At 38.4% G+C, this 21,784-nt stretch overlaps 1 protein-coding gene across 5 annotated transcripts in view; it reads left to right on the top strand.

Moving 5' to 3' along the window:
• Positions 1 to 21,784, top strand: part of FRY (FRY microtubule binding protein) — a 241,792-nt gene that overhangs the window by 216,278 nt on the left and 3,730 nt on the right. For all 5 annotated transcript variants that reach the window (XM_065627032.1, XM_065627031.1, XM_065627033.1 and 2 more), the window contains 7 exons: positions 119 to 280; positions 3,873 to 4,036; positions 5,242 to 5,431; positions 11,247 to 11,396; positions 12,248 to 12,346; positions 12,804 to 12,887; positions 21,489 to 21,599. In XM_065627032.1, coding sequence (XP_065483104.1) covers positions 119 to 280; positions 3,873 to 4,036; positions 5,242 to 5,431; positions 11,247 to 11,396; positions 12,248 to 12,346; positions 12,804 to 12,887; positions 21,489 to 21,599 — 960 coding nt within the window. The remainder of the gene's footprint in view (positions 1 to 118; positions 281 to 3,872; positions 4,037 to 5,241; positions 5,432 to 11,246; positions 11,397 to 12,247; positions 12,347 to 12,803; positions 12,888 to 21,488; positions 21,600 to 21,784) is intronic.

Here is a 21,784-nt window from a genome sequence, read left to right as displayed (position 1 = left end):
ACTAGGAGAGCCACTGTCACTGCCCCTTAAGACAATACCTGCTTCACATGTTCATAAAACCAGTGTGTGCTGGGGTAGATGTATACTCAGTTCTGCGCTTTTGTTGTCTTTTAAACAGATTATAACTCTTTCCCCATCTGAGGATACAAATCATATTGACTCACTTTCTACATCATGTGACACAACCGCAGCAGACCCTCATCATTTTAATATAGGAGCATCCAGCTTTGATGTGTCTATGCCTGATATGAATAATCTCCAAGTGTCTGAAGGATCCAAGGTGAATACATTTCTACTTTCTTCCCCAACTGGGCTGTATTTTACATAACATTTTTGCAAGTTTATTTTACTTACACTTTCATGATCTCCAAAAGCAAATACATTCAGACTTCCTGTATGTAATGGCATAGTACGATACATTCATATGCTCCCGCACATCCATACCCTTTCTTTTCTACTTATACTTTCTTCATTAAAAATATTTTATTTATTGTTTCTTAAGTATATTGCACTACATTTGCACTAAGATACTACAAGCTCATTGGAAGACAAATAGATGAACTGGCTAGAAGTTACAACCCTAAGGGAATATTCTTTTGTTCTTCATGCTGATTTAAAAGAACAATATGCCAACTCATGTGGTGGGTGTATGCATGTATTCTCTGAGATTTTTTTCTATGTGGGAACCTATTGTACAGTTGTGTGTACTGGATTCAGTTCTTGCCTTTTGGCAGACACTCAGAAATTTTAAATTCATGACCGCAATATTAAGCCATCTTGGGGGGGTGGGGAGGCAGGATTTGCAAGGATACAACAACCATGTTCAGCACAGTTTATTTCAGACAATTTTATCAGAAGATGGACACAGACTAAGGTTGGTAAATGATTATCAATGTGGGGATGGTTTCTTTAATTTTCTGTTTGATAATACTTGTTTGTGAGAGATCAGCTGAATCTAGTCCTCTCGATGTCTCTCCAGAAGTACAATCTCGGAGTGGGGGCGGTTAGTGGCTTTATTACACTATTGCCTTACCAGTAAAGCTAGCTCTGTCACGTCTAAACTGGGTGAGTTCTGCAGAAAGAGCAATGTAAGAGAAAGGGGCAGGAGAAGAATATGTCTTGTCTTCATCAGCTTTCATTCCAGCTCTTGCCCTTGGTTCCCTCTAAATGGAGCCACATAAAAAATTGGTACAGTACTAGCACTGCATATAACAGAAGTAACTGAAGCTTCTAGTGAAGAGGTTATAGAAAAGGAGATTGGAATTGTGCTGAATATTGAACAAATTGTTTGTGTCAGAAACCTCCTCAGGAGGAAGAAAGGGCAGCAAAAGGGAAATGTGGGTAAGGATAGGAAAGGAGGGGAACCTCTCAAAATAACGGTTGTGGAAAAGGTAAACTCACTGTCTTTTGTCAAAACAACTGTTGGTAGACAAGTTACCACGTAACAACCATAAACAGCAAAAGTTGGCAGAATTTCAGTTCAGGAAGCTGCAGTGAGAACAGATCCGTTAGCAGGTGGTGACTGCGGCTTATCTCATGCATCCAGCCGCAGTACCTATTGCTATGTATGTTAAGAATTGCAAATCACAGTTCATGAGTTTCATATATGCCTGGGGTTTTAGAATCTTTACTGTGAACATTTATTTGATGTCCCAACATCTATGTGCCAGTGTTCATAAAAAAAATAAAAGCTTTGAAAAAAATAACTGAAGAATGTAAAACCATAGCACTTTCTTGTGAGATGGACAGGCAAATTCAGCCAGCCCTGAGACAAGTTTGATATTAGTGAAATACATAACCCAAGCTGACAAGGATTTGGATTTGCTAGTGTTACACAGATGTTTGAACTGACATGCTTTACACTGAATGCCTACTTAGTGGTTTTTACCTGAAAGATATTTTCTTCTAGTATGCATACTTCTGTGTTTTTACTCAAGTCAAACTGGAGTCAGTATAAGCAAAGTTAAAATGCCTGGGTTTATATGTATTTTAAGGAAGAAGTCATGCCATGTTTAGGCAGAAAATTTGAAACTTGCACCTAAATATTTTTTACTTAATTTGATAACACAAAATCTGAGCTCTTTCCTGTATCTCTTTTCCTCTAAGTTCTTATTTTCAGAGAGCTGATGGTATGACAGCAATGCAGAGGAAAATTTTTGTTACTTCTTTAGTGCTGTAGAAAAATACGTAGTTTGTTGCATCATAAGCAAAACCAAAAACATCACCTGAGCTTTTAAATAGATGCAGTGAATGAGGGCAACAGACTGATTAAGTCGGCCTCTTCTCAAAATTTTAAGTGCCAAAATCCAGGTATTGTTAACAGCATGAAATTAGTTAAACTTATTTTCTGTTAAAGGTAGTGATCACAATAATTAAGATAGTATTTATAAGAGATTAGAAGGCAGTGATGGATAAGGCTATGAGAGATAAAAAGATTCAGATGATGCTATTTTATATATTTTTCAAGTTATCTAAACTCACCGATTTCTGGAAGCATATTCCAATCCTGCATGAATATTTGGAGTCCACTTTTTATTTTTACTCTTTGGGCATCATATTGGACTCCAGTGGGTTGGATGCGTTTGCTTCCTCTTTCTTCCTCCCTTACCCTACCCCATCAAAATGTGCTTTCCTCATGCAAATACTGTCATTGCAGTGAACAAATCAACGGTTCTTTCAAGCTAATATTTCATACTGGAAAGTGATTAATACTAACTATTTATTGAAGAAGCATGAAACATTTATGTTTCTTGCCAACTGCTCTGGTTGCTATTTCTGGTAATTCAGCCATATAGCTTTCATTTATCTTTTCAAGATGGTTTGTGCTGTGATTCATTTCATCCACCCTGGACACAGGAATATTCCCAGCCCTTTCGTTTAGAAAACAGAACAACCCAAAAATCCTTTCTCCTACTTGATTTCTGATCCTGTCCTTTCTGATACAAACCTTGTGTAATTTTTAGAAATGCAAATCCCCAGAATTTATCTGTAAGATCCAATCAGGTCTGATAACCTGCAGAGGGCCACTTTTTTAGTTCCACTTACAACAGTTTTCCTTCCCTCCCAGCTCCCAACACATGTATGTACATGCACATGTGCAGATGTGCACGAACACACACCTTATGAGGTACCCCAAACAGAAAAGATAATGAGTTTGAGCTGCCCACTGCAGTCATCCCTACAGGAGCTGCTTTGCAGGATGCTATGGATGAGGCAGACAAAAGCCAGAAGATTAAAACTGAAACAAAATTTGTTCAAGCTAAGTATGTGAAAGCAATTGGAAAGTTTCAAAAAGAAACCAAGAGCTTTAGGTGCTAATGGATGAAAAAGGAAGGAAATGATAGAAGCATGATCCTTTTAATGGCCTGTAGAATGCTTTGGATTCCTCTTGGATGGAAGATATTATGTAAATGAGATGCTAAAAATAATTCTCAATTCTAAACAAGCATATAGCCTTCCAGACAGTGATTTATTTCAGTATCTTTTGAGAGGCTTTATTACATTCTGGGACACTATAAAGTAATAACTGACAAGGACAGCCTGACAGTAACAAGAACCCTACTGTTTTTCCTGAAAAAAGACTTCCCTGCTGTGTTGCCAAATGGTTTGAAATCTGAAATTCTTTGCTAGACAAATTAAGTTGAAGAAATGCCTTAAAAATAATAGTGATCCAAGACAGCAAGTTAAGCAAATACAGTATTTTTAAGAAGCGTAACTTAATTCATGTAATTTATAATCTGTAGTTTTATATCTGTGCAATTTAACATGTTGAAAGCTTGTTTGGTTTTTTTTTCACTAAGTGCTTTCTATTTATTAGTGGAATTAACTTATTAATTTGCTGTTTTCTAAGACATCATCATTCACTCCCCTAGGTTGAAGCCGTACATGAAGAACAAGATACAGCAGTCCATGAGGATGAGCTTTCAGGGTCTACAAATGAACTGCCTGGAGCATTTGAATGCAGTGACAGTCTTAGTCTGGATATGACAGAGACTGAAGAGAAAGCTGACAGGCTGGAACAATTTGCTCTTGCTAGGTACTTGTAGATGCTATTATTCATAAAAGTTCTTTTACACTGTACAAAAAGGTAGTAACAAGGTATTAGTTAATGGAATGGGTGTTCTGGCCACAGGAGTTACAAAATTTTCATGAGTTCAGAGCAATGAGAAGACAATTCCCTAATTACCTGTACACAACTCAAAAAAACCCCAAGATTTTCCTCCTAGGAAAAAGAAGATATGATTTTTACATACATCTATGCAGTTAGTCATTATACTGTGTGTTTCAAAAAGATGGAACCAGTTTCAAAGATACAGTGATTTCAAATTGAGTCCATCTTTTTGAAACACCCTGTATATGTAATACATTTAATCAAAAGAAAAAAAAAGGATTTTTAAAGATCTGCAGTAATGGAAAAATACTCCTTAGTTAGCTGTTCAACAGATCAGCCATTAATTCATCCTTCTGATTTCTTATGGGTCATAAGGAAGTCACAATATCGTCAGAAATCCCATCTGTATACTCCTGAGGCTGCTGGTGAGCATGGCTGGACTCCAGTACATGTTGCAACAAGGCATCAAGATTTTTCCATGCCTTATGGAGCTCTTTCAGATTTTGGATGCTGAGTTAGACTGTAATTAGCCCATATTTATGGAAAGGAAAGGAACGAGGTTATATATAAAGAAGGTCGCTCTCTGTGTGCCACATGTTTGAGAATCACAGTTCCTGTTCTTAGGAGCCGTAGGAAGTATTTCTCCATCCCAAAGGGTAACATATGAGATCAAGTAGCTTAATATCCTTTAAAAATGGTAATCAGCCTGTTTCGCTGATTGTGGAGGGCCAAGGGATTGGAGAAGGGATGGGTCTTCTCCAATCCATTACACTGAGGAGAAGCCAAACAGGTCAGTATACATAATGTTTGTACACACTGAGATTCTTTTCAGTACTTCTGCTATACATTATTAAAACCAAGTTTTCCTGGAAAAGGAGTTTTTCTTCTTGGGCTTTATCCTCCTGTGGAGTGGAGGAAGATAGATGATAAAGGCCTGAAGACAGGGATTCTGATTTGGAGGTTTTTCTCATTGTAGCCAACATCTTGCCAACCTTCAAAAGTCATTTGAAAGTAGATGGGTGCTGTAATTGGTCCTGTGATTATATCTCTCTGTTACAGCGTGTTTTATCTGCCACATTCTTGGTATTCTCCTTTCATCACAGTTTGGTTTTTTTTTTTTTGTCCTTCAGTTTTGGAGATGTTGGTCGAAATGCCTCCCCTCCTCCCTCTCCATTTTTTTCTGCCATCCTTGCTGCATTTCAGCCAGCAGCATGTGATGATGCAGAAGAAGCCTGGCGTAGTCATATCAACCAGCTTATGGGCGACTCCGATGGTTCCTGTGCAGTTTATACATTTCATGTGTTCTCTTCCCTGTTTAAGGTGAGAAAATAGTTTCAAGAAACAAAATCAAAATGTTTAGACTTTGTGTGGCTATTAGGATGGTTCTTGATAGTAGTACTGGTAATTAACTACTAGGGATATAACCATTTTAACTTTGCATGCTGCAGAATTGCCATACTAGATTTTCATGCAGAACTGTCTTCTAGGACCAGTTTTGTCATAAAAATGTATATCTCATACTTGCAGGTTTAGAGATAACATTATAAAATTAGGATCCATTTTAAAGAGTATTTTCTTCAGTACTTTCAAACAGGCTGAAACAATTACTGCAAGAGACAGGACAAAGACTTTTCATCTCAAACTATGCTTCATCTGTTCTTTCATCTCAAACTGTTGAAATCTGACCATGCCCACGTAAATGTCGACTTTATTAAATATTCTGTACCTAATCATCTGAACAGAAATATCCAGCTGCCATCATGTAACATAAATTCTAGAGATTGGGTCTCGAGTCTAGAAATACATTTCTCCTTTCTAAAACTGTATGCTCACAAAGATAAGAATCTTGCAAAAAGATAAGAAAGAAAAAGAGTTGAATGTACAAGTTGTTCTAAGGAATGACTGTCTGGTTTTACCTGTAATTAGTTTTCAATCCTTTTTTAATTCTTTCTCCCACTTTATATGAGGCAGCTGCAGGGTGTTCAGCAAGCTGCAGCAGTTCACATAGCAGCCAGGTAACTTCATGCAGAGTTTAAGCACCCATGATCTCAGAGTACACAATTTTTTATTAGTAATGAGTACCCCACTAATAAATATACAATCTTAAGATCTTTTCATATCTTTAAGACCATCCTTATAAGAAAGACGCATCATACAATAAGAATCTCTTCTCCATCCTGTTTCCTCTGTGCTCCACTGGAGTTAATTGCATGTCATCTTTAGCTGCACACTGTGTCCTCCTTTAACATCACGCCGCTGTAAGTATGGATGCCTTACAGGCATTCTTTTCAACACTGATAAGTAGCTGTTTGGAAGGCAAAAGACAGCACTGACTTGACTGCACGACAGTTCCATTTTGAAAGTTAGTCCTCTGTGGTTAATCGCCCTGTTCAAGTATTCCGAGAATTATTCATCCTTTTTGTTTGAATAAGTGAAAAGGAACTGGTGTCACACTTCTGAAAACTAAATAAATAATACTCTGTAATGCAAGACCTAAACACTACCTGTAAAGTAACTCCAAATCCTGGCATGCAGGCATTAGATTTGCTGTTGTGCTTGCCCTGTATTCAGAAGGTAGCCTACTCATTTTCCTCAGTTGATACTGGAGGAGAAAGATAGAATACTGCTCTTTAAAAAGAAATCAATAACAGCAAAACCTGAATAACAGTAATTAAAATTAAAAAATAAAAGGTGTTAATATCATCAACAAACCAGAATTTTCTAGCCGGAGTCAGAGCCGTATTTTTAGTTTATAAAAATAGCTTTGTTCTCGTCCTCAGGGTTAAAATACAGGAGTATTATTTTCCCAGGTTTTTTTCAGAAGATCCCAGCCTGTCTGGAATTGTATTGTGTTTACATCATCAAACTTTGCTACTCATCTGCTAACTTACAAGTCTTTTGACCCTCACCAACGGGAAATTTCAGAAACAAGCCCAATATGTGCTAGTCTTGCAATGCAAAGTACTGCCAAAATATTTAACTGTGAAACAAAACCCTTGTTTGGAGTAGCTTGTCAACTAAATACTTGGTGAAGGGAAAGAAGTGCATTTTCCAGGGCACCTACATTTCAGTCTCCTTCAAGTTAATGGTACCCTGGATGTTTGCCCACATCGTGCTAAACTTGTTTAAAATTCCTGAAATTATTGAAGTACTTTTCCTGTAAATCAGTCATAGCTCAGAGATCTCTGGATTATCTTTACAGCTGCCTCTTTATACTCCGTCAAATCAAATGTCTTCCAGCAGACCAACCATTTCCAAGACAAGTAGATTTGAGAGCTAGCAAGTAGTTTCCACAATCGAGCCCTTTTGTTACAAAAAGTCCTTTTCCCAGAAGAGGAAACCTAAGGTTAAAAAGAAAACATTCTGCGAATATTTTGTTATTATTTACATTGACACAAAGCACAGCGACTATATGCAGGCCTATACCTATTTATACTATGCTGGCAGTTGGCATTATTATTCGCAGTAGTCCCATTTCGTAAAATATATACTGCATTCAGACCTTGGGTGAAAGATTTCAGCACCATAATCTGCACCCAAGACATAGCTGAGATGATAACTTATTATAGAATTGATAGTCCATGTAATGACAAAATAATATATTTAGCGAAGTACTACACATAAATACCAAAGTACAGCCTCTTGCTCTTTCACATTTTAATACTTTAAAACACTGTTCAAGATTGTTATCTTCTAGATTGATTGTTGTTTTTAGGAATATCTGAAAAGGAAAGCAGTACAGGAAGAATATGTTTTCTTGAATCTAAACAGTAGACTGGTCAGCTTTTGATGAAGCCATGGCTGAAATGCTTCGAAGAAGATATTTTCATAAAATAAACTAGAACCAGTAAAATACATTAGTAGGTCTGTGCTGGAAAAATCCTGAAGAGCTCATGTTCCTTATCTTGCCCAGGACAGGATCAACTATAAGTTTCATTCCAGTCAAATGTTTTTTAACTTTTTTCTCTAGACTGTTCTTAGCCTTTAGGCTAAGGTGGAATTTCACAATGTTCCTAGGAAATGTAGTCCAATGCCTAACTCTCCTTATGGCTTGAAAACTTCTCTTTCTGTGTTTTATGCCCATGGCTTCTTGCTCGATACACAGTGGTGATACTTCTCCTTTTTGCAGTTGCTGTTTATATTTGAAGACCATTACCACGACTACACCTACCCCAAGCTTCTATTATTAAATCTCAGTTCTTTCAACCTTCCCCATAAGTCACATTTTCTAAACTTCTCACTGTTGCTGTGGGCTCTCTTCGGTTAGTCTGTCTATCATTTCAAAAGGAAGAGCAGGTTCTGTATTTCAGCCTAAGTTGTTACCAACCCTGACTATAAGAGGATTACCTGTTTTATAGAGGGTATTCCTGTTTAAAAACTTCTCCCTGCTAACTGCTGTACAGTAGAATACAGTTAATTATTTTCCACTTGTAACCCAATCCAGTATGCAGATCGTGTTCTACAAAATTTGCCTTTCTGGTTGTTCTCCATCCTGAATGTGCTCTATGGATTGTTTCATCCCAGGTGTACAACCTTGGCCTTCTTTCTTTTCCCTGCACCGCTTCTCTAGTTTATCAGGATCGGCCTGAATTCTAATCCTGGCTTCCAAGGAGTGTGCAGCCCCTGCAGCTCAACCATCCAAGCATTTAATAAGCATGTTGCATATTCTGTTATTCAGTATTTTCATTAATGACTTGGTTAGTGCCTGAGACAGTCCCCAGTGGAATCCTGCTCAATTCATCTTTCCAGTTGAACAGTGAGCTGCTGATAATTAACTTCTGAATATGGTTTTGCACACCTACTTACCTCTAGACCGGGTTTCTCTGCCTTACTTCTAAGATAGTAAATGAATTAATATATAACATATCAATTGTGTCTCCTCCTAATAGAAGATTTTAGCATTTAATAAAAATTAAATAGTTTTACATGATTTCTTCTGACCAAATATGTACTGCCTATTATTCATCTCTTATATGTTACCCCATCTCCTGACCTTGGTGCTAAATTCTTTGGATCTTGGGGTTTTTTGAGATAAGCACTTTCCTCGAGTTTGTACAACACCCTGTGTTCTGTGAGTTCTCAAAGATATTTCCTATGGGTCCTAGACCCCTTTAGCCATTATTATAACTATTATAGCATGATTTTTCCTAATCTGCAAACATGTAAAAATATCCAAGCCTTAACTACAAGATCTATTCTCACCTGAGTTTTCGTAGATGTCTCGTTACCTGTACACACCTGTAATCTGTCTCCTTCACTGCCTCAGATCCATAAACTCAATGACTCTTCCTCAGGAGGGCACTGCAGAACCTAAAGAGGTGTTACCCCAAGAGCCTGAGGAAGCTCTGGCCTAGACAAAACTGTGACTTGACCTAGTCTTGGCAAGAGTCCCCACTTTGAGTTGAAAACTGTATGAGATGTTCTCCAGACGTCCCTTTCAACCAGCATCTCTTGGATTGTGCTCCATAATCTGTCTTTCTATAATGTCCGTCCAGTTATTCTCAACTAGCACTTTTCTGCAGGTTAAGATCACATCTAGATCTCTTTCCTTTGCCAGAAGAGTTGTCAGCAACTGTTTCACTAATACTTGGACTGAAACTTTCTTTTCAGAAGACATCACAGTAGTAAATCTCCGACTGTCACCAAGCCCTGTGATTCAGATGATTCTGCTAGTTGCTCATAAAAATAATCCTTTACCTGGTTTGGTGGTAATTAGTAAGAGCCGCTTGCCTCCGTTACAGACTCAGTGCAGCAGAGAATCTGAACTGTGTGCTGAGTGACATGTATAGCGCCTTGTTGCTTAGCTGAAGTAAAATGGCAGGAACATATAGGAAGACAAGTAGTCTGTCCGGTCTTAACTGTGTTCAGATGGCCAGTTCGGATGCTTTAGAGAGAGATTCACAAATAAGCAGTTATGAAATTGGTCTGTAAAGGAACAAAATCATAAAATCATTTTGGTTGGAAGAGACCCTCAAGATCATGGAATCCAACTCTTGAAGTTTCTCTTTAACCATTTTATAAATTGATAGTGTTCACCCTACCTACAATGTGAAGGCTTATTTAGGTTTGGGTTTTTTTAGATCATTCAATCAAACAGCTTCCATTATAAATGAAGTCTGAATTCATCTCACCTGATTTTAGGTATTTAACTTCAGTGCCCCAGTGTAGGAGCAGTAACAGGCTATTTATATGTCTGTCATATACACTGGTATTTGGGAAAGCACTTCCCTCCAATGAGACAGGCGTACAGTAATACAGATCATAACCTACATTCCTCAGATAAATGCCTATGGTAACATGGAATGAATCATATAAAGATGGTGCATATTTTATTTTTGTAAATATTTTAATATTACTCCCACCTGCTGAGCAGTTGGCCTTAGTGAGATCTATTTTGGCAGTGAAACCTGCTGTGTATTTTTCAATATCATTATTTCAATTCCTGCAAGGCTAATATATTATTTTGATTTATTATTCACTTTATATATTAGTCACAGGAAAGCAAGTATCATAACTAGAATGTTTCTGGAAGACTAGACTAGTTTAGGACTCCAAATACACACCAAAAAAATCACTTGAGAAGAATAATTCCCGGATGCAATGCACTATTTCTGGAGTCCTCCCAAGTAGCAGAAAAGTTTTAGCAAGAAGGTTTTTCCCACAGGGGAAAACAGAAGGTTTTTTCTGATTTTTCCGTGCTGCTGTTTGACATTAAGATGTCTGTTATGTTATCTGATTAGCCACTTGACATGGAATAATAACAAAACAATGCCCGGAATAGGCAGAAAAAGTAATGTGCTGAACAACTCTGTTAACTCTGTACAGCCAAGGAAGAAAAAAGCTACCTGTGGGTAAAAGACTTTATAAAGATTGAATCATCTTTACAAGAAAGAATGTATTTCAGTAGTAGGGTATTATGAATTCTATAATTAGTTTCCTAACTGCACAGTTGTACACTGTCTCCAGCATAATAACGATTATTCAGTATCCTTGAGCAGATGTTCAGTTCTCCACAGGGAGATGGTCACATTTGCACATGTTATTGTGCGAATTATAAAAAAAACATGCCATTTGTTTACAAAGGAAAGAAGCTTGTACCTGAATAAAGAATGTAATAAACTTTTTTGCTTTCCAGAATATTCAGAAAAGATTCTGCTTCCTAACCTGCGATGCCGCCAGTTACTTGGGAGACAACCTGCGAGGAATAGGCTCCAAGTTTGTGAGGTCTTCTCAGATGTTAACAACATGTTCGGAATGTCCCACTCTTTTTGTAGATGCAGAAACAGTGAGTATATTCCTTTTAAAAGGCACGGGCTGCACATTGCAGTGTGTTATTTTACTGGTTGTTTCACTTTTGAGCAACTCCCAAATAGATATGTCAAAAAGGTACTTTTTATCTCTTGTTCTTAACCATATTTCCATTAATTTTCCATCTTACTTTATTAAGTAACTACTGGTCGATGGACAACATAGAATCATAGTATAGTAACAATGTGTTGAACCTGTGTGCAAAAACCCAATATAAAACAGGTGCCTACCGGACCCAGTTGGCTCCACAAATGGAAAAGCAGAAGCTATTTTTTACATAGTTCAGCGTGAAAGATGTTAATATGTTTAGTGGTTTCATTTGAGTCAACTGTGATGTGAGCTGGATGATGAAAACATGTATTAGAGAATGAATGAGATGAGCCTTCCCATCGTTTTCATTCTGGCCCACGTTTCTCCAGCAGCGTCAGGACAGTGCGGTCTCACACAGATGTACAGAGGTAGGAACTTGCCAAGTGTAATCTTGGCCCCGCTGCTGTGACCATGGAAGAGCTGTGCCCTGTCTCATCAGAGAGCCGTGGAGATTAAGCAGCTAAACTTTGCACAATGTTTTATTCTAGGGAAGTCCTCTGCAAAGCTGAACGCAGAACACAATTTCAATTCCACATTATCATAGGTGCAACTTGCTATTGAGTTTTCGGTGTAGTATTCTATTCATGTCTATTTTTGCATTAATATAAATATTTTTCAGTATTAGTATCTATAAATCTAAGTATTCTTTTGCAAGATCTTTACTATACTTTCTACTCTGGTAATATTTTTATTCTTTTATAGTGTTATTTACTAGCCCTTTTGATTTCATTTCTCCAGCTGCTCTCTTGTGGCCTTCTTGAAAAGCTGAAGTTCAGTGTTTTAGAACTGCAGGAGTACCTGGACACATACAACAACAGGAAAGAAGCCACGCTCTCGGTATGCTGGATTATGTTATGTTCTTAGTTTTGTACATGTGCGTACTTATGCTATGTCAGGAGACTGCAGATACACTCAGATCTGTTTAAAATAATATTTAGTAGAATAACGTGTTTCAGATACTGGATTCATTAAATGATTCTTCCTGAACATATGAAATAGCTATTGTATTCCTTAATTTTAGGAACATTGGCTTCTTTGATATTCCTGGTCTCTCTCCTATTCAGTAATTAATTCATTTTCTTGGTTTTTGCAATTCAATTACTGATAGAAATCAAGAGTATACTTTTTAAATTACAGTCAAAGCAAATTGTCACAGTCTGTGTGAATAAAAAGTGCAATTGCAAATTTTTATTTGTTTACATGCTCTGCTGTGAAAATAAAATACTGCTTACCTTTCTTCAAATCATGCTATAGGCCTTATTCATATCTTCTTTTAATTTCTCTCTGAAAACAGTGGCTTGCAAACTGCAAAGCAACATTTGCTGGGGGCTCAAGAGATGGAGTTATTACCTGCCAGCCAGGGGACTCGGAAGAGAAGGTAACGAATGAGCAGTATTATTTCTCTCCTGTAAAGTGACATGTGTGATTTATCTTGTTCTTGGACCCACAAGAGCCTGCTGTACTTCCTCCTTGTCTCTCTGCTGGGCTTGGGCATAATCCAGTTTTCACACGTAAGGCTCAAAAGTGTTCTTTTTGCCTCAGCCCTGGCCACAGGAAATGGGAAGTATTCAAAGGAAATACTTCTGCCTTCCTCCTCTAGACGAGGAAGCAGAGCCAGCCCTGCCTGGGTTGTGTCCGCTTTGTCTTTTAGAGAGATGCTGCAGTTTCCCACAGCGCAGTGTCTCTGAAAATCCTGTACTCCTGGTGTATTGTGCTTCCACATTACACCCATTTTATCTACAGCTGTTACAGACTCAGTCTGCCCAACAGCAGGACTTGCCTGGTTGAAATACGCTTAGATTAGTATTTATGAAATAATGACTGTAAAGTGGCCAGTGAAATAATTTTGTGCTGTAGATAAGTGTTTATAGATAGGGCAAAATATCTCTTTATCACTTTTGAACTAAGGTTTTACACGCACATGTGCATATATATATACGTAAATATATATATATATCTTTAGTGTGTGGACTCCAGTTAAAAAATCAGTCTTTTCAGAAGTCAGCACCATCAGCAGGCATTCCTGTTATTTGCTATACTAACCATAGGAAACACCTGGTATCTTAGAGGTGTAGAATGAGCTGAGAAATGTTATCTTGTGGATTTTTTTCCTTTTGGAGGAAAAAGAACAGACAGATGGGAAAAAGAGGTGGCTGGAGAGAATTAGTCGAAATTGGGAAGCAGCAACAGCATGTAGAAAAAAGTGACAACTCCTCTTTCCATGTATTTTAACCTATAAAAGATAATGATGACATTTTCAGAGCACACAGTTGCCTGTTGTAACCATTTTTTCAAAATACTTTGTTTTATTCTTATGTTGGTTTCATTTTGTCTATCTTCTTTATTTTCTTCTGTTTTTATCTTAACCTCTCTTTCCCACCTCTGTGTATTTGTCTTCCTGTCTTTGAACCCCTTTGATTTTTATTCTTTTATGCCATTTCCCAAGGATCCCAAATCCTTCCGACCCTTGCATTTTTGGCTTCCTTGACCTTATTAGTAAATCTAATTTGCTAATAAATCCTCTGGCTGCTATCACAGGCAGTGGGAAAGCTGTTCAATTTCCCCCCACCTGGCACTGGCACCAGCAAAAGTTACAGACACCTTCCAATGCGTTTAAATAAGATACTGTCTCTTCTGTAATTGTAACAGTGTACAGGGAAGTTACACGTGAACTATTCTCAAATCTGAAAAAGAGAGACCTGGAATACCTGCTGCTACCTCTCCTGCAAGTACATCAGGAGAGGGAGATGAAAGATACAAACAGACTAAGGGTTTCTCACTCCTGGTTTCTCCCCAGGATTGTTCCTTCCACCCAAAATGCATTATTCCTTGGAAGCTGACAGGATGGTAGGTCTTTGATCGACAGGCATCTTTCTTTTCTTCCCTTTCTCATTCACCTGTCAACTGAAGCAGCTCTTCCAAAGGGACATCTGTTTATTCAACAGAAGTGTAATGGGAGTCCAGGGAAACTGAGGAAATGTGATTAGGAAGGGGCAAGGAAAAATTACTCATAGACTGGCAAGTACTTGTTTTCTTATCTTTCTGTGTCTTTCCTCTCTCTTGTCACTCAACCTGAATGGCTAAAGAATCTAATAATTGTAGGGAAAAATCTGTCTTGTATTGGTAGTTACAAGGGAACCTGCCTAAACTCTTTAAACTTATGGAGGGTTAGACTAGGGCTTGAAATCCTGCTGAAGACTTCTGGCCTGAAAAAATGGCTTAGCTAAGCACAAAACCAGGCTACCTCTGAAAAAGATTCAGAAATAATTGTAATGAAGAAAAAGCAACACCTTGCTCTAACAGAAGGCAGAAATCTTAGATTGTCAGAATTTTCCACCTGGTAAAAGGCTTGAGGTGAAAGTAGTCCCCTCTGCAGATGAGACAGACGTAGGACCAAATCCATCGTTAGCAGAAGCAGTTTCATCACAAATTCCTGCCATTGCTGGTAACTAATTTGGCACCAATTTCTCTAATCAGATCTTATTTCAAAATAAGATTGCACATGATTTGTTGACCATTGCTACTGTTACTGAAAATGGGCAAAGACAAAAATTGCTTATTCTGACATTAAAGAAGCTTGAAATAGAAGTTGTGCAGGTCAGCTGCTAGAGCTTGCAACTTTTCTGAAATTGGGTAAAAGCTTCATGCCCCAGAATGTCCTGGCCCCTTTATTCTTGCAACAGATTACATCATTTGGATGTGTCTGTCATTTGTAAGCTTTGATGCTACATAGAGCAGCAGAGTCTCAGGGACGTAGAAGTCAATTATAGACAACAGATAATTGCACGTACTGTTGGGCTGTCTGTCCAGGAGTAACAGTCTCAGATGAATACAGCTATCAGTACATTCTTCAACCTTTCTAATCAGGGATTTTTTAAATGTAGTCAAAGGCTGGTTTTGTTTGGTTTGGTCGTTTGGGTTTTTTTTTTTTCCTGGAAAAGAGATACATGAAAGAATTAGCACTGCTAATTCAAATAAGTGTTTATCTCTTAATGAGACGGTCAGTTTACTCTGTAAGTCCAAAGTCAGTATACACCTTTCTTAAACCTTGCTCATCCCAAAGCTCACCACAGGTTAATGGATGTGGGCTTTGCAAACTCCAACTGTTAATGATATTTAAAACATGCTGCACCCCATGGAAAATTGCCCAGAAATTCAGAATGTACCTGTTGCTGTAAGCTTCCCTGTGGGTAAAGGTTCAATTACTCTAGGAAACCAGTAAGACTGGAGGTGGACCACTTGAGACCATAGTCATCTGGAGTTGAGTTGAGCTACAGTAAAGCTTAAGGCACAGTGAGTCTCCTTGTTAAGGTAGAAATTCAGAATAATCAGTAATCGATTATCTGACTGCTGTTTGACAGATCCATGGATAGACAATGAGGTAAAATTGGCCCAGGTAGGCAGCTTTTCTAAAGCAGGAGCACAGCTGTGGTTTAGATTTCTCCAAACAGAATAGTTTCTACTATTCTTCAAGCCCAGTGGATATTTAAGGATGCACAGCATATGCTGTATCTCTCTTTTTTTCTCTGGTATGTATACAACCTTTTATATATAAACACTTTCCCAGATCGTGGAGAAAGCTTTAGTCTGTTGGCTTGTCAATCAAATAGAATACCTTAATAAAATGCACTTGCAATTAATGATGCTTGCACGTAGCAGTTATTTTGTTACAGTGAGACTTCCCTGTGCCAAGAAATGACTGAAGACTCTGTTGCCATCGAAGTGTTCATGTCTTAAGAAATAATTGTGTAACTCTCATCTCTTTTCGTTATGTAAAAACAATTACTTGAAAAAAGCAAGAAGGCCCATGATCCAAAGATTAGTGCTTTGCTGTCTTCCTGGTCTGCTGATAGGGTGGAACAGTAATTCTCTGTCTCAAAAAAAACCCTAAGTCAAAGTGTTGCTGCTAAGGGGGTGTGTCCTTCTTAGGTGCAGCAACTACTAGCTGCATAAAGGACTGTGCAAGTGATCCAAATACTCTAAACATTCAGTATTTTCAGCTGCCAAAAAACACACTAATTGTGTAGTGTCTATCAACTAATTTAAAGCAACACTTCCCCTACTATAGGAATTAAACTAGACATTGAGAAGAGTGAAGACTGGAGTGATTCCACCTGAGCCCTTGCTACTTGGGGACTAAAAGAAATGTCACTTAGTGCAATAATTACTGCCTTTTCAACTTCCAAGGAATATTTCATTTTTTGCTGAAAGCGAGAGGAAGATAAGTTAAAATCATGAAATTGTGGAGCAATATGAAGTTGAGCATCAGTACTTTAGGGAGGTTTTACATCTGGTGTATTTTCTTTCAACAAAGAAGGATTTTTCATGTAATGTGAAACATCTTCCCCACCCTTTTCTTTTTTTTTTTTTTTTTTTTTTTGCTTGCCCTGGTTTTGGAAGCAGTACAGAGAAGACAGTTCTTTTCTGAAAAACGAAGACCATGGAATTCACTTATTTGCTGCTTCCCCCACCCCACTTCTTTAAAGTAAATTCCATGGCAAATTAGTAATTATATGTGGATTCCAAATTTTTGAAAGTCCACATGAAACTTGGTGGCATACTAAACTTCAGAGGAGCTTTAGACAAATAAGATTTGAAAAACACAAGCCAGCACACCTGTGAATTTACTGGAGCGCAGTGATCTGTCTGCTCGTGTCCTCTTCTTATCTTGAATTTAGCTTTACAAAGCTCAATTCATGTGAACTACATGGAAGCCAAGATATAAAGGGGTTTTTTTCAAGAGTACTAAATAGAAGAAAAAAAAAACATTGAAGCAATGTTAAAGGCATAAAATTAAACATCACAACAGCTTAAAGCTCAGTTTGTCATGGCTTTATAAAAGAGTAGGGCAGGATTTGGGAATATGCTTTTCATATATTTAATAGTAAGGCACATGGAAAGAAGCCAGGCTGAAAAACTTTGTTAGGCTATACCAAATTAGCATTATTTCACATTTCTGTGTTTTGCTGCCTTTGTATTGATGGTAAATAATAAGAATTCCAAATGTTTATTAACACTGTGTGCATATGCACTGACATCAGGCTGTAACTGGGCAGATGTCATTGTGTTCATTAATTGCAGCATTTACATGACAACTCTGTTCATCTAAAATGTCTTGAGAATGTAATTACATATATATATATATATATATAACAAGGAAAGCTGCATTAGAAGTGCAAGGAGTGCAAATGTTAGTTCTTGGCAAAGAAAAGAGGAACACTTTTTTTTTTTAGGAGAGAAGTTAGTTCCCTAATCTTTGAAATGCTAATGCAGGTCAATTAGAATTTTTATTACTATTGCAACAGGGCTTACATTGACATTTTAATAGCTCCAGAATTACAAATCAGTGAATCACTACTGGTGAGAGGAAGGAATACAAAGCTGTCTGAACTTGAGGCATTGCCAAGTAGTGAAACCAAACTGGCATTTTCCATGGATTTTTTTTTTCTTATTATAGTCATAACTTACAAGTTATATGCAAAAAGTTTCCATTGTAATATGCCTAGTAATAAACCCAGCAGTCACAAAGCTTATGCTGGAAATTTCATTAGATATCTATTATGTCCAAAAATAGAAGTATTTATAAATAACAAAGTTCAGTTCTGTTCATCACTTGAAAACCTTGCCTAATTTTTGAGTACTTCATAATATGAGCTCTTTTTAATAACAAAAAAGGCAAATTTAAATAAAAGTATTAAGAGTTTTCTAACACAATTTCCCTGTAAGTTCCTGAGCTATTGAGTGGGATAAATCAAAACTAATAAATCTGAAGATCTAACTGAGGATATTTAGACCGTAATTTACCATTAGAATTAAACCTTAATTTTTTAAAGAATGCTGTGCATGCTGTATGTGGTATTTCCAACCAGTTACCAGGTTGAGGCAAGCATTGCTAATACTGCTGACAAGTTATGCTATTAAAGATGGGCCGTGCTTCCTATTGCATGCAATACACTGACACTATACTTTCTTTCCTTTCCTTTTCTCCTGTGCCATGCTTGCTGTGTAGCAAATGGAATCTCTTGCAGTAAGTTGAAGTTCTTTCATATTCTTTGTCCATCCATAGATGGACTAATTCACCCCAATTTTACTGTTTTACTTCCAAGCATGTTTTCCTTTTTCATTATAATTTCCCTTTAGAATATGTGGTTCTACATGCAGTGACTGAAATAATTTACTAAGGTGTGCTTTGTGAAATCTAAAAAAACTGTGCCAAAATTCTGACACCTTCATATGCTGTTTTAAATGGTCATTTACCTAAATGTTTAAAAATCAAGCCTTTGAATGGCTATAATATGCTGGAGTGGAAGATAAATTTTTTTGCTATTTTAAAACTCATTATTTTCAATTTATCCTAATGAAAAACTACAATTTATAGTTGGCAGTAATGTTTCAAATTGGTTTTGTTTATATGTTGATGTATAATTTCACCACTATTGGTTTCTGATACTTACTCAGGAAAAAAAAAAAAAATTTGAGTTGCTTCATGTGGTAACTAAATACTGAGTGAGTCAAACCTGAGTCTTCACTTTGACCTTAGTTTGTCTTCATTCAGGTTAGCAGCCAGAAGGGTGAAACTGAATTCTGTTCTCCAAGGACTAAAAAGCTATCATGAGAGTTTTATTTTTTTTAATTATGTTATACCGTGTCCTGGTTTTCAATTACTTTTGAATTCCTTGACAATTTCAAGTACTTACGTGTGTTTAACTTGTTTAACTGCTACATAGTGTTGCCAGTTCTCCAAAACTTGAATAGAGTGAATTTGATCCCCACTGGAGAACCTTGGGCTGGGTCCAGACTGGTGAACTGAGGAGGAAGAGGGAGCCAGCCGGTGTCCCCAGGCTGGCACTGGGGGCACAGGGTTGGCTCCTTCCCTGGCTGGGGTGCCAGCCAGCCCTGAGCATGCCCGAGCATGGCCCCGGAGAAGACAGAAGCCAGAGCCATCTCCAGGAGGTTGTATCTAAACAGTCACTCTTTATTTTGGGAGGAGAAGGGTTAGCCACCCAGATGCAAGCTTGGCAGTGCTGCGTGGCCTCGGTTACAGAGAACAGCCTCTGGGCAGGTTTATTTATCTGGCAGCGTCCCTCATGCCCTAACCTCTTCGTTCTCTTGGCCACCCGTAGGTCTTGTCCCTGCCCACAAGTCAGCTCTGTCCGAGCAGGTCGCACATACATTCCCTCCCTTTTTGTCCCACTGTGGATCTGCTGAGCCTTCCTTCAGCTCCTGGGGGTCTCTGCTGACATGTCAGGTCTGGTGAGATTCCTCCCTTCAATTTGGGGCAGGAACGCTCTGACCCTGTTCACCAGTGACAAACATCAAACATACCGACTCAGATACCAGAAGCAGTTTATCCACAAGAGCGCAGAGCTCAGACCAGGCAGATTTACAGCGCTGACGCCCGCTGCTGTGGCAGAGCAGCGCTGAGGCGCCAGCAGCCCTGTCTGCCCGGCCTCCGGCAGGACGAACCCTGCCAGGCTGACACCCTGGCTTGGCGCTCTCCTCCATGAACCTCCCTCACAAGGACACAGCTCTGCCTGGTTTTGGCAGGGCCTGTGGCTGACTGGTCATGGCCGGGTACTTGGTGTCCACCCCTCTCTGATGAACAAAGCTGAAATTTGCCAAAGAACCTCCCTTTTGACCTCAGCCCCTCAGCCCTGTCTGGCTGGTACAGAAATTTGGGGAACTGGAACACTAAGGATATGGTTCTAATTTTGGCTTATTAATAAAAACCCTGGCACTTAAATGTTGGACCATGTATAAATAAACACTTCAGTCAAATTAACATTTATAATGTTTTTAAAGTACTTTTTATTAGTATTTGTGCTGGCATTTGCACAGATCCCAGTTCAGCAAGCAGCTGAAGTACGTGGTGGTAGCTAAGCATGTATGAAGTGTTTTAAGGAAGCAGAGCCATTAATAGCTGCTGCTTCTTTTCTGCCATGTTTGGCATGAAACTCTGCTCTAGTTCCTCCAGGCAAATGGAAAGACCACTGAGCCCACCCTTGGTCGCTGTGTCTGTAAGAGAAGACAAATCAAATATGGTTGGGAGTCTGTAAGGCTTTCCAGCCAAAGGGTCAGGAGGCCTCCTGACTTGTATTAATACTTGCAACATTTTCACTTCTTCTGTAATTTGCCAAAGATTAAATATTCTTCCCTGCCCCACCCTGATCTGGCTGTGGAACTATGAGATTCCCCCTCCTGGTAGAAACACAGATACCAGGACCATGAACATATTAACTTGGCTTCACTGACAGATGTACCCATCAAATGTTACTTCAATGTGTCTGACACCTTTCATGTGGTGCTGCACATTACACTGGAAGAAACGAGTTAGTATTCATCAAACAGTATCTACTTAATCTGGGAGAATAAATTGTAGAAGCCAGATGTCCTCCTACACGTTAAACTCCATCCATCTGTTGTACGGCTTCTTCACGATGGTGGAAAATCCACGAGCTGAGGTTCAAGCTGCAGAGCTGGCATTTCCTCCTTCCCGCTCCTGGCTGGAGTTATTGCCTCTCTTCCTCTCCCCTCGGAGAGGCAGGCAGGAGATTTGACCCTCTTGGACAACTGCTTCATTGCTTCTCTCTTGGATTTCCATCCTCTCAGAAGAGGTCTTTTACCATTTCTGAAGTTTTTAGAGAGCGTTATGTTCTATGAAGCAAAGTAATTTCCTCCATATTCTGCCTCTGCTTTCCAACTGCAAACTGGAGACAGTGAAGCTAACCTGTATAAACTGCTTTGAGATTGATGCTGACGTGTGCTACATGAGAGCTAGCCATCATCATTTTGATTTTCAATGCCATACATCACTTACCTGCAGAAGAATGTTACTTGTTTTCTGAAACAGTGTATGATCTTACTTCAGTAAAATAATGGTTTTAGAGAACTGAGCTATCTCGGTGTGTTTTGTTAGTTATTGAAAATTATCGCCGCTCACTGATCTTTATTATTTCTTCTCCTACAAATCTTTCCTCAGCAATTGGAGCTGTGTCAGAGATTATATAAACTGCACTTCCAGCTGCTGTTGCTTTTTCAGTCCTACTGTAAACTTATCGGACAAGTGCACGAAGTCAGTTCCATGCCAGAGGTACGTAGCAAACTACAAAGTCTTACACTGAAAATACCACTTTACTTTCATGTACTTACTTTTCTTTCTATGGACTTACACCAGAGATTACACTATTTCACCTTGAATAGAAGTCTGCATACAAAACCCTTCAATACACCAGCATCCACATTAAAGTATAGTCAAGATGTATTTTTCGTAATTGA

This window comes from Caloenas nicobarica, chromosome 1, assembly GCF_036013445.1.
Source record: "Caloenas nicobarica isolate bCalNic1 chromosome 1, bCalNic1.hap1, whole genome shotgun sequence".
Lineage (NCBI taxonomy): Eukaryota > Metazoa > Chordata > Aves > Columbiformes > Columbidae > Caloenas > Caloenas nicobarica.
This window is presented reverse-complemented; position numbering and strand designations above follow the sequence as displayed.